Below are 12,357 nucleotides of genomic sequence, written 5' to 3'. Positions count from 1 at the left end.
CATCATCTTCGAACTACACATAATAGGAAACTTTTGCAGAAATAGAGGGTAGCTAATTAGTACATTTAAAAAAAAAACAAAAAAAAAACAAAAAAACAACAACAACAAAAACAACAAAAACCACTTACATAATTGCATCAATAATGTTGATTTGAAGTCGTGGGTGGCTTGGCTGAAGACAGGCACATGGCTGAAGACTTAGTGGGAGGACTTCAGTGCCAGGTTCATGTAGAAAGTTTACATTTAACTTGGAGTAATCTGTAAGAGTTCAATACTAAATAGATTATTAGGAATTTTAAAAATGTTTTCACTGATGTAAAAATTGCCTTTTCCTGATGACCTTTTTGCTTAGGCATGCTAGTTGCTGAGAAAAAAAAAAAAAGCTGGATTAGCTTTTTTTCACTTCGTCAGTCTTCATAAAGAGTAGACAAAGCTATTATAACTTGTAGATAACTTATTATATCAAAGATAAGAGCTTGTCTCAAGTTAGTGTAGATTTTACTTAGTTTCTTTAATTTTCATTGCTGTAGAGCGTATCTGTCAGAATGGCTTTAGACAAATCCTTTTCTTTTTAGGCTTCGCTTTAGTGCTGGTGTTAGGAGCTTGTTTCCCAGTTGTGCCACGGCTAAGTGTGGCCTTGCTAAAGTTTCTGTATAGTGCAACTGTTAAAACAGTGGACTCCATGGGAAAATTGCTGGTTGGCAGCATTTAGCTGCAGTATTGTGTTACGTATTGGAGTACAGCGTGGAGATCAACTGATCTTACTTAGCAACTCTTTTCCTTTTAGTATTGCACTATGCATGTTGAAAAAACAACAACAAAGACTGCTGGGTGTTTTGTTGTTGTTGTTTGTTTTTGTTTTTGTACCTGTTGGAAACATGCTACTGCTCAGACCTGGCAGTGTTTCATTTTAAAGAGCTGTGGTGACTATTACTGTGCTAAGGAAATTGTATAAAAATGGAGGCCTAAAGCATGTTTTTAAAAAATAGTAGTATTTAAATAAAGGGAGGTATAAGGAAGTGTTTTTGCTTTCAGGTGCTCTGAGCTGGTTGATTTAATAGGCTTAAAATAATTCTTTTCATTAGTGCAGGTGAATGATTGTTGCTATAGCAGTTTCACAGGCCTTTACTGCAATTCAGTGAGCTCAGAAGCCCAAGTTTAGGTCCTACGTGTTTGTGGTTTGCTTCACAGTTATCACCTAAAGAGCTTTGTAGTTGAGTTATTTTTTTTTCCTCCTCTCCTCCTTACAGCTTTGCACATATCCTTATAGTGACACAGCTTTGTTTGCTTTGTTAAAAGTATGATTGTGTCATTCTGAAGAGAAACAGCCAACTGAAGGTGGATTTTAGCTTCTGGGAATTTTGAGCTTTGCCAAAAAATATTTTCCTGAATTTTGAAAACATGCATTTTCTATATATGAATTATTCAGATAAGAATGTGTGTATATATATGTCTGTCTTGCACAAAAGCTAGCCAAGTTTCAGGTAAAGAAATTAATTGCTTAAGGTAGTGACTTAAAAAGCTGTAAGGTTTCTACAATCAACATTTTGTTATTTTCTAGTGATTGGAAAGTTGTAATTAGTGGAAGATGTTTTATTACCACTTGCATCTTTTTTTTTTTTTTTCCCCCTGCTTTTACTGATGTTGTCCAAACCAAAAAGTTCCTTCTGTCTTTCTTGCTGACCTAATGGGGCATGTCTGCAGAGTGTGTGTGTGTAGGGAGGAGGTTGGGAAAGAGTACCAAACTCAGCTTGGTTTATCACGGTATGTCCTTGTGGTGTGTTATCAAAACATAGCTTGATTTGTAAGCTGTGTTTTAAAAGCATGGTATATCTCCAGCTAGCACAACTAAAAATAATTCAGAGCTGCAGTCTGACATACAGCCTCCAGCTACCTGTCTGCAGAATGATAACAAAATGGTAATTATGAAAGCAGTGAAAAAGAGAATATATTCCATGGGTTTCACCGTTTTAACTGGTGACAAGGCTTTTGAGTATTTAAGACGCTTTGTTATGGTCTGCTGAAGTTATACATCTTCCTTAGGAGGACAACAGAGAAAATGGGAGAGCTAACAAGTTACAGTGAATTGTTTGGAGCTGGGGTTGCAGGTCAGTGATTTGCTGCTCTCAGTAGCGATGCAGATCTGAAGTACTCCCATACGCCTGGGCTGCAACCTCCTGCTGTGTGGCTACACAGCCGTTTGTCGGATTGCAGCATGCGCTGTCGCAGAAAGTTCTTCTGTCATGAGAAAAGAGGGCTTAGTTGAAAAGGGGAGTGGGAAGAGAGCAAATCCACTGATGACTTCAAAAAGAAAACCATCACAAGGAGGAAAAAAAGCAGGGACAGGGAGAAGAAAGATTATGAAGAAAGGTGAAATCAGAAATTAAATAGAAGAAGGGGAAAAATCTAGGGAAAATGAACAAGAAAACATAATGAAGGCAATGAAAGCAAATAGTCTCTCAGAAGATACATATCTAGCTGAGAGTTTCATTTGGTGCATGTTGTCACAGTATCTGAACATATGTAATTAATGGTGAAGTAAATTGTGTCAGGGTTTCTGGTACTGGTAGAGTTAAAGAGGGTCTTGGAGGCAGGATGAAGGGTCTAGAATGCAAAGGGAATTGCTGTGCTTTACAGTTCGTGTAGATGCTGTGGAAAGAGCACTGAAAAAAGGTTTGCAGTGCTTCACATTCTGGGTTTGCATTTTTATTTTGTGCTGTTTTCCTCCTGGTAGGCTCTTTTGCGTGTAGGTGTCTCGAACTGAGAGGACTCTGTGTGCAAGTCTGTCTTAGTGACTTGTTCTTTTACCTCAGCATTGCCCCCTGAATGCTGTGTGTGTTTGTGTTGTTTACAGATTGCTCCTTGGTCTTAACATGGCAGGGAAATAATCTCTTGTTTGGGAACATCTGTGGTAATATAAAGGCAATAAGGAAAAGGGAGGAGGTATAGAAAAGAGAGAAGGGAAGGATGAGCAAAACTTCAAAACTTTTTGAAAATTTTATAAATTGTGGATTAGATTCAGTAAAATCTAAAATACAGTATGCAAATATTTTAAAACTATTTAAAAAACTATAACAAAATATGGGACAGCATGGATGTGTGTTAATGGACACGAGCAGAATCCATTGCTCAGTCCTTGTTAAGGAAGCTGTTGGTTTTGGTCTGGCAGCTTGCTACTGAAAGTTAAGCAGATTGACTTTTAAAGTGAGACTATTTCAAATGACTTTTTTGAAAGAATTTTCCTTTTTTTTTTTTTTTTTATTTTTTTCTTGTTTGTTGTTTTAGTATCCTCCTTCCTCCCTATCTGTAAGTCAATTACTTTGAGGTTTCAGATAGGGAACAGTGAGGTGACAGAAGAACATATTGGCAGCTGGGTTGGTCACATTCATTAATTATTAAAAAGGTAGCAACCATGGCCTCAGATTCCTTGCGCTGCATTGGTAATGGCATTTCATGTTCAATCAAAAGACAATAATGTAGTGAAGCTGATTTTTATCCTGCTTTTACTAAAATTGATTTTTTCCTTGATAATCCCAAGTGTGGTACTCCCACACTGCTTTATATGTAGTAAATCAGTTGTAAAGTGGATGGAGTAGGATTTTCTGTAAGGAGGAAGAATCAAGTTAAAATCTCTCTGGCAGCTTTCCTGAACTGAAGAGCTGACACCTTTCCTATGCATGTTCATAATGCAAGGTGTCCCCTTCAGAGTGTATTATTAATGTCCCTTGATTTTTTTTCTTTGTTTGAATATCTTGCTATACTTAGAATGGTCTGATGTAAATTATAAGCACAATTGTGTTTGGAAATATAAAGCTTGTACATGCTTTTTAGGTTTAGGGCTACCACACCGAGATGCAAGTTTTCTGATGTGTTTGAGTTTGCCAGGGTGTGACCCCGCATGTGATACCATCATGACAGTGTGGCATAAGAGAAGCCTTGTTATAACAGCAAGTAAATCAGTAGAAGCTAGAATAAATAGTTTTTTTGTTTGTTTTCTTTGGTCTTATCCTAGCCTGAAGTTGTCAATGTGTTATCAGCCAAATGCTTCTGGCAAACGGTTTACCTGTTGCTTTTGCAAGTCTTGTCTGTTTGGCACCCTATAGGTTCTAGTATCTGCCCTCCCTGCTGGCACTGTATCTACTCCTGAGGGATTGCTGGTCATGAACAAAATGCATGTGCTCTACCAAGAACAGTTTGCATTTATAATCTATCTATTTTATAGATATCTAGTGTACAAGTAGCTTGTACACTAGTAGCTCTGCATAGCTTCTGGGAACGCTTCATCTGATCTGCTACTAGCTGCTGTGTTGATCAATGAATGAAGAAGAATGCAAATTATTTTTTGTGCTTAGAATTGTCACGGGTTATTGCTTAATTTCATAAGATTTATACAATGTTATTTACTAGTTATCTACTAATTTCCATGCTCTCAAGAATACAATATACTAGTAAATTTTTAAAGTTGGTATGTATTAGAAAACTAGTAACCTCTGAAGAGTAAGTAATGGTTGTTTGGGGAGTGGGGTTGGGAAGCTGAAATACATTGGTTGGCATTGACACCAGTAACATGAACTAACCAATAGATACCCAGAGCAAGAATGTCACATCGTGTAACATCGCTGAGAATTCTGAAGGACACAATTTCTTTAAACAACTTTTTAAAACTTTGATTGTAAAAAATGAGTCTATTCACTCCTTTCGCCCAGCTGAAATGTGTTAAAGAAAGCTTTCCATTCAAGTTAATACTACAGAGTTGCTGACTAATGATCTCAGGTACTGTATTACTTAATGTTCTCCCACCCTTTTTTTCTTTTACAGAAAGATCCAGATTACCTGAAGCTTTGGTTGGATAGTTTTGTTTCTAGCTACGAACAGTTTCTGGATGTGGACTTTGAGAAACTGCCAACTAGGTATGTAGAATTACAGATCTGTTTACCTTTGATATCTGAACCAGACCTGGCTGAGAGCCCAGTCTCTTTCAATATCAATACCGCTTTTAAACAAAAGAATGCTTTTAATTGTTGAGTGGCACTCCTGTTTTTTGAAGGTCAAGTTGGGCTGGGAATGATGAAACTAGGCAAATACTGGTGTTTGTATTATAGCAGCAGATGGCATCTCGGTGTTCACTTGTTCCTGCTCACAGAAATATAATCATTCTTCCTTGTGAATTTGTGGAATATGTATTCATTATTAAATGTTACAGATGAAATAGTATTAGTATTAGTATTTGCTATCTGTACCAGTAGTGTCTGAATAGAAGTAAGGTCTAGGGAGAGAGGTCTGTAATATTATTTCTGGCATTGCTTCAAGAGTGAGGATGAGGTGAAATGCTCAATTATTTTTTTTTTTTTATCTGAAAACTTTCTAAAAATTAAAATGCACAAATGATGGACTTTCAAGGGATCTTTGCATCTGTGAAGACTTGAGTTCAGTGGCAAGAGCATTAGTGACTTCACCTATGATGTTGACCGCAATCATGAAAATATATTCATGAGATGGGTATTGAAGTCTAATTTCAGGTATTCATCTTTACTATTTTGAATTTGCTTTCTGTGCTCTCAGGATTGTGCTTTCAAGACTAACTAACTTTGCAAATGAGGAATAGAAACCTTAGACTGGATTTCTTTGAGATGCTTGCATGAACTAAGGGTTTTAAGAAAAAACAAATGTTAGAGCGTTCAGAAATCATGAGAACCGGTGTCAGTTATGTGGCTGCTATCGCTACCCGTGAGTGAATACAAAGAATGCCTCTCTCTGCATGATGGCTGCAGTCCAAGCCCTGTTGAAATCAATGGAAATTCTCTAATGGACTTTGGATCAGATCCTGTTTGAAGTGTAAGTGATAGCCTCTCCTGTTACAAGGAAATGAAGAATGCTGCAACTGGATCTCACTGGATGAAAACTGGGCATCTAATCTATTTCTATGAAATTTTTCTTCTTTGTGCTTATATTAATTCAACCACTAAGCAAAAGCTACAAATTAATTCTGTACTCTTTCAGAAGATATGTTATCTTTGCAGTGAGATATCAAAAATACATCATGTGTTTAGTTCAGGAAAAAGGTTTTTCCTTTAAGACAAGCTATCTTTTAACATACTATTTAATATTGAAATGTGATCAATGGAAGAGAAGGGTATTTTGGTACTCTTCTCTTTTTTTGTGCTCATGTTTTGTTGTTTTTTACAACAATTCAGTAAAATTTTAAAAGGAAACATGAAGCTTACCTGTGCAGAATAATAGCAGCATCTTCATTGTGCTAAATAATGGTTTTGTGAACGTAAAATCCCATATTTTTCCAAGGTTAATGACAGGATTAGTGGTTTAGCCTGAAAGAATAGTTTTGTGTAGATTCAGTCATTTGTACAATAGATGTAGAGAAAATGTATCAAAACAAGGTAGGAATGAAGGCAAGTTATTCTTGTGCTTTGATGGATGGATTTAAAAAAATTTAAAATTAACAAAAAATTCACACAAAAAAACAGGGACTGACATGACCCTGCTTTTTTATTATGTAAGTTTTGGTGTGCTTTCCAGCTAAGTGCCTGAAAGACCTTGTGTATTGAAGGGCAAAAGCCAGGAAATGATGAGCAACTGTGTTAGGACAAGGAAGCTTGTACAAATTGCTGGACAAAATTAACCTTTTGGAAGACTGCCATGGAGTTTCATGTCAATGTAAAACATGTTTTGTTTTTTGTTCAAGAAAACAACACTTAAGAAATGTAATAAAAATGTTTTTTTTTTTTTTTTTTCTGAAAGCAGTACTCTTAAGTAGGAGTGTCACTTGCTGATTTAACTGATAAGACTGTTTCTTCTATAAATCAGGATATATTATTTCTTGAAATCTGTTTTGGAAATTGGAAAAATGCACATAATAGAGAACTTGGAAATCTCAAAACTTGGCGGATGAGTGTATCCATTGGTATTATTTGGCTGTAATAATAAGTAGAGTTTATACAGCTCAGTTATACAAAAAGTTATACAAATTCAGTTCTACCTACATCTTTGTGCATCTTCCCTATATTTTTAAGTGAAATGGTTCTCAATGGTGTCTACAGTGATTTTTTTACTGGTAAAATGAGGATATTGCACAAGAAAATAACTGCTGGCAACTTTGAACATTGAGCACAAAGGATTAATGCACATCTCTTCCTAAAAACAAAACAAAACAACAACCAACACAACAAACCAGCCATCTCATCAGTATTTACACTGGATAGGATAAAATGTTTACCAGCTGGTGGGAGGTTTTTTCCCCATCACTGAAGGGAATAAATTGTCATTTGGTTTAATGCTTTCAGAAACAACAAAGGTCTCCAGAGTGTTGTCATGCTCTTTTTCTGGCTTTGGTTTGCATGCTGTCGCACAAAAGAGCTTAAAGAAAACTCATGCAAAGTACCACAGACACCATACTTAGTTAACATATGGACTCCAAACCCACATAAAAAAAAGATGCAGGAATCATGAGAGTAAAGCTGATTACACGGTTACTAGAAACTGGCTGCTGGAAAGTGACGCCTGCTTTTCTGCAGCCTTTGTTCCAAAGCGCTTGCTCACTGCTTTGGTGGAGGTGCGGCTGAGTCCCACTGTGCGGATTTGGGCTGTAATTGGATAAATACACTGTAAAGATGAATTTAAGTTCCTTTCAAAACACCTGGGATAATAATTTATGCTGCTGCGTAACCATTATACTGTGGTGCAAGTAGATGGTAAATAGGAGAACCCAAATGCATCAAGAACTCAGATTTTTGAGGTAGGGTACTAGTAATCACATAAGACTATCAGTTAAGGTATGTTTTTTTTTTTAAATTTTTTTCCCCTTTTGAGTAGCTAGTTTATACAACAAGTCTTGTCAGGGGAAAAAAAAAAGCACAGATGTTAGATACATACGTCTAACTTTTAAATTTGTATGGTAATACCATGGTGACTTGCTCTGGGCTGGAAAGAAGTTCAATTGTTTAAGCTCTGCAAATATATTCAGTCTGAGAAATCCCAGAAGATGAGCATTTCTTGAGCTGGTCTCACACAAAGCAGTTAAATCTTAGGGGTTGGTTGATGGCAAAGACGTGCGCCGACTGTGGAGGGAACGATCTGTGGTACATGAGGCATAGAGGGAGTGCCATTTGCTTACCTAGGAAGCATTTTGTGATCATACTGAAAAAGACTCATTGGCCGTTTTAGCAAAATTACTTCTGATGTAGGACTTCAGTTGTCAAAATTATGTTCTTAATACAGAGGTGGTGAATTAGCAGCTTATTATGAGCAATACTTGTGGTCCCAGAGGGTATGGATCTGCTGGCATCTTGAGGGATGAAGCTGCTATCACAGCAGTTAACATTTCTTTGTCTTTTTTTGGCAGCTGTGCGGTGAAAAAAGCAGTTGCTCGCAGTTTTGTCAGCTAGAGCCTAGGTCCTATGAAAATTTCTGTCAAAACTTTTCAGATCCCTTGAGCAAGATCTGAAAAGCAAATCACATAACTGCAGAAGCAAGAGAATGAACAGTATTAGGTCCTCTGTATCCATGTAGGGGAACGTTTCTTTTCTGAGACCTGGGAACTTGCTGTCACTTGTGCCTGTGGAGTTGCTTTATTAAGTGGTCTCTCTTTCATATAAGCTTCCTTTTCAACTTCCTTTTCAATGTAGTTGATACATTGCTCCTCCTTTTCCTCAATTTATTGGTATCACGTTGTTGTCACTCACTGCATTTCCCACTGCCTTTTGAAGCATTTTCTTACACAAATATGTACATGCATGTCATAACGAGTTCCCAAGTTAGCAGTGTTTCTTGCGTGATTTTTTTTGGTAATTTTTCCCTGGGCTTGGCTGTATTAAAAGCTTCTGTAAGCTGTAAGGCTCCAGCTTGTCTTCCTCTTCCTGTGTAGGGTTTGTAGCAAATGTGTCAGGGTAAATGGCTGATGCCACAGGCAAGCTCTGCCATGTGAAGCAGTGGACGTACAGCTTGCTGAGAGACAGCTGCCCTTTAACATGAGCCAAAAGGAGCTTCAATAAACAGTCTTCATCCCAGAGAATGCTTTAACACACCTATAAATTACTACAGTGTTGCTGAAATGGGTTACTGTATGGCTATTCTAGAAGCACTGGCTTAGCTACTGGTTTTATTTTAGAGTTATTTTCCTTCTTTTGGTTCTCACTGGTGTATTTCTACAAATGTTTAACAAAACAATGAGTGAGAGTACCTAATGTCCTCCAGGGCCCTGTCTGGCCTTGATGGAGTTGTTGAATTTAAGACCAACACAAGAGTCTTTTTTTTTTTGCACCTAAAAATAGTTAGCTATAAAACAAGATTTAAAAAAAAAAAAAAAAAAAAGTGTGTGCGTGGCAGTGGGAGCTATTTGCTGAGTTAAGGACACTCAAAGTAGTATGGATGGGTCAGGCTTTCATGCAAAATCCGTGTACCAGCAGTCAGGTGAGTTGCTGGGAGCTCTCCCTCTTGCACATTCAGATCCTGATTTTCAAATCTTCCTTCATTTAATTTTACTGTGAACTGTTGTGTTTTTTTTTTTTTCTGCATTAAATCTAAAAAGCTATTTTTTCGGTATTAAACCTCATTTTTTCCTAGTTTGGGTAGTTTGTGTAAGAAATACGTTAAGTTTCTCATGCATTATTGCCAACTGGGCTTCTATAACTACTCAGAAATTGGCATCTAACTTATTTTAGTCTTAAGTACAAGGTTGAAAATGTTCCCTTGTGTTTAGTTTCATGTTTTATTTCACTGTGGCCTTGTTTAGGAATTTTTGCAGGCTTTTTGTTTACCTACTGAAGATCATAGATTTCTCTGTGGTGATTAAAGCAGATCAACTTGTGTAAGAGAATTTAGGAATCCACCTAAAGTATTCTTATCTTTTTTTTTTTTTTTTAATTTTTATTTTTTAATGCAGTTCTTTGAGGAAGAGAAAGCTCAAGCTGCCTTATTGGCACCAGGCATTTCCTTGTACTTCATAGGAAGTGCTTATGAACAATCAGATGCTACAATTCAGTAACCTTTCTTATACAGGTTTATTGGTACTCTACATTAGCTCACTGAAATAGATGCTAATGTGTCAATCCCATGATTAAGAATTCTGTGTGTTTGTTTTTTTATTTTTAGGGTGGATGATGTCCCTCCAGGAATATCACTGCTTCCTGACAATATTCTTCAGGTCCTTAGGCTCCAGCTGCTGCAGTGTGTCCAGAAAATGTCAGATGGACTAGAAGAGCAGCAGCAGGCTCTGTCACTTCTGCTTGTGAAATTCTTTATCATCCTTTGCAGGTATTTGTTTTGGTTGCTACCTCAACAAGGATATTGTTTTGTTTCAGTATTCTAGATGCAGCCTATAGATTCTAATGACATATACAATGTGATTTGACACTTTCTAATAGAAACAAAGTGCCACTTTTCACAATCTTCAAGCTAAAGAAAGAGGGAGCAACACAGTCAGTGATGTTTGCTATGAAAAATGGAGTAGAAGGGGCTTAGACACTAAATTCTTTGTAATTATATAAGATATATTTATGTGAATTGAAAGCATGGTGTACCTGGTGTAAGAAATACTTGTTAAAGAAAAGGCACACTTTAGCTAGTGTTGGATATGAAAGAACTCGAAAGAGGATTGTACAGGAAGAACTGCTTCACATTCTTAACATGCTTATAATTCCATAAACAGCTTAGGGATCTGACTTATTCTATTAATGCAATTGGCTTCCTTCTGAGACTTATGCTTTATTTTGTAATACTGTTCGAGCAGGTAAACGCTTCTGTTTTTAGGGATGTATTTCTCCACATTTCTTCAAATTTTTATTGCAAACTGCATTGAAAGAGGAAGAGGATAACATATATAATAGGGATTCCTCTGTTCTGAGAGGTACTTAAGCTTTTTTGAGTCCTTTGATCTTCCTTATCCCTAAAACAGTACAAAGAGGTGTAGGGCAGTGTTAAGTATCCTAGAATATTAAAAATAAGTTGAGTAGATGGTGGCTGCTGTGTTTATGAATTACCAGCTGTTTTAAGTCTAAGTTGCTGAAAAGTTCTCCTTACATCATCGCTTTAGTATTTCATCTTTGTGACGTTCCTAAAACTGAGAAATAATGCCTCTTTGTTGCTGTTGATTTATTTGGTGTTCTGAATGCCTCTTTGTTGCCGCTGAATTTAGTGTTCTAAAATAATCTTAGATGTTTCTTTTCCTTGGGAGAATTTCAAGTGCATGACAGCTTCTAGGTAATATATTTGCTTAAACTTGTAGACAGTGTACATGACTGCAGTATCAGTCTCCTTGTAAAGTTCTAGTAATGTGGAAGAAATTGAATTTATTGTCTCTGTTATCAGATACCATTTATAAGCTTTCTATTTAAAGTGTCCTGGGAATCTGCTTAACCTCTGAAACCCCAAATTCCAGATAGAGCTGGCCTACAGCTGGGAGACTCAGGCCTTTCTTTTCCTTCCTGTTAGAAGAAAGCTTGTGTACTATGTTACTGTGACAGAAATAAACATTTGAGTACATGCAGTCTTTTGGGGAGTAATTTTGAAATGCTGATACAATTTTCTATGATTATAGATTGACTACTAAAACAAACATTGTTTGAACTAGCCTCAGATAGATAGTACACTGTGTACATTTGTGGTTTCTGTGTTGCCTTCATAGAAATTTGGCTAATGTGGAAGAGATTGGAATGTGTTCGTACATTAACCACGTTATTACCATGACTACATTATACGTTCAACAGGTATGTGTTTACTAATTGTCTGTTATTTTCCCCATCTGATACTTCCTGCTCTGGCTTATGTGATCCCCCTCTAAGTAAGAAAGTGTTTGTGGGGGAGAACATGAGGGTTCAGAGCTTCTGGAGGAGTACAGGAATGAATTTTAATTAATTTTTAGTTATTAGAAATCGTCTGACAACAGCTTTTTTTTTTTTTTTTTTTTTTTTTTTTTTACCCCCCTTCTGCAGTTAAAAAGCAAAACAAAAGAGAAAGAAATGGCAGATCAGACCCCAATAGAAGAATTTGTGAGACATGCACTGGCTTTTTGTGAAAGTCTCTACGATCCGTATCGAAACTGGAGGCAGCGAGTTGCAGGGTAAGTGGGGATCAGGACTGGATCATAAACTGTGTTTTATAACTGCAGATAAATTATATATATTAGGTTTCTAACAGAACTACTGCTGCCTTATGTCAAACTACAATAAAATGTAGTTGTGTGCACAGCTGTTGTGCTGTTGCATTGTACAGCTGTTTGAGTTGATAGTCATAAGCATTTGATTTGATGCTGTGTTAGTTTTTTTCAAAGACACTTGAGAATAGAGTTAATGATTTTTTTTTATTTTTTATTTTTTTTTACCAAATTAAACATTGAGCAGGCACTCT

The 12,357-nt window shown here is 36.7% G+C and overlaps 1 protein-coding gene across 8 annotated transcripts in view; it reads left to right on the top strand.

The window, feature by feature from the left end:
* The window catches only part of NBEAL1 (neurobeachin like 1), an 88,047-nt gene that overhangs the window by 12,692 nt on the left and 62,998 nt on the right, over positions 1 to 12,357 (top strand). For 6 of the 8 annotated variants that reach the window (XM_084524805.1, XM_084524804.1, XM_084524800.1 and 3 more), the window contains exons 3-6: positions 4,819 to 4,910; positions 10,105 to 10,266; positions 11,636 to 11,717; positions 11,943 to 12,070. In XM_084524805.1, the coding sequence (XP_084380931.1) occupies positions 4,819 to 4,910; positions 10,105 to 10,266; positions 11,636 to 11,717; positions 11,943 to 12,070 (464 nt within the window). Of the gene's footprint in view, positions 1 to 4,818; positions 4,911 to 5,400; positions 5,520 to 10,104; positions 10,267 to 11,635; positions 11,718 to 11,942; positions 12,071 to 12,357 lie in introns of those variants that run through there. The other 2 variants (XM_084524806.1, XM_084524807.1) reach the window with 2 other exon arrangements.

Source organism: Aythya ferina (genome assembly GCF_964211825.1).
Source record: "Aythya ferina genome assembly, chromosome: 6".
Classification (NCBI taxonomy): domain Eukaryota; kingdom Metazoa; phylum Chordata; class Aves; order Anseriformes; family Anatidae; genus Aythya; species Aythya ferina.
The sequence above is the reverse complement of the archived record's forward strand: the minus strand, read 5'-3'. Positions and strand labels throughout refer to the sequence as shown.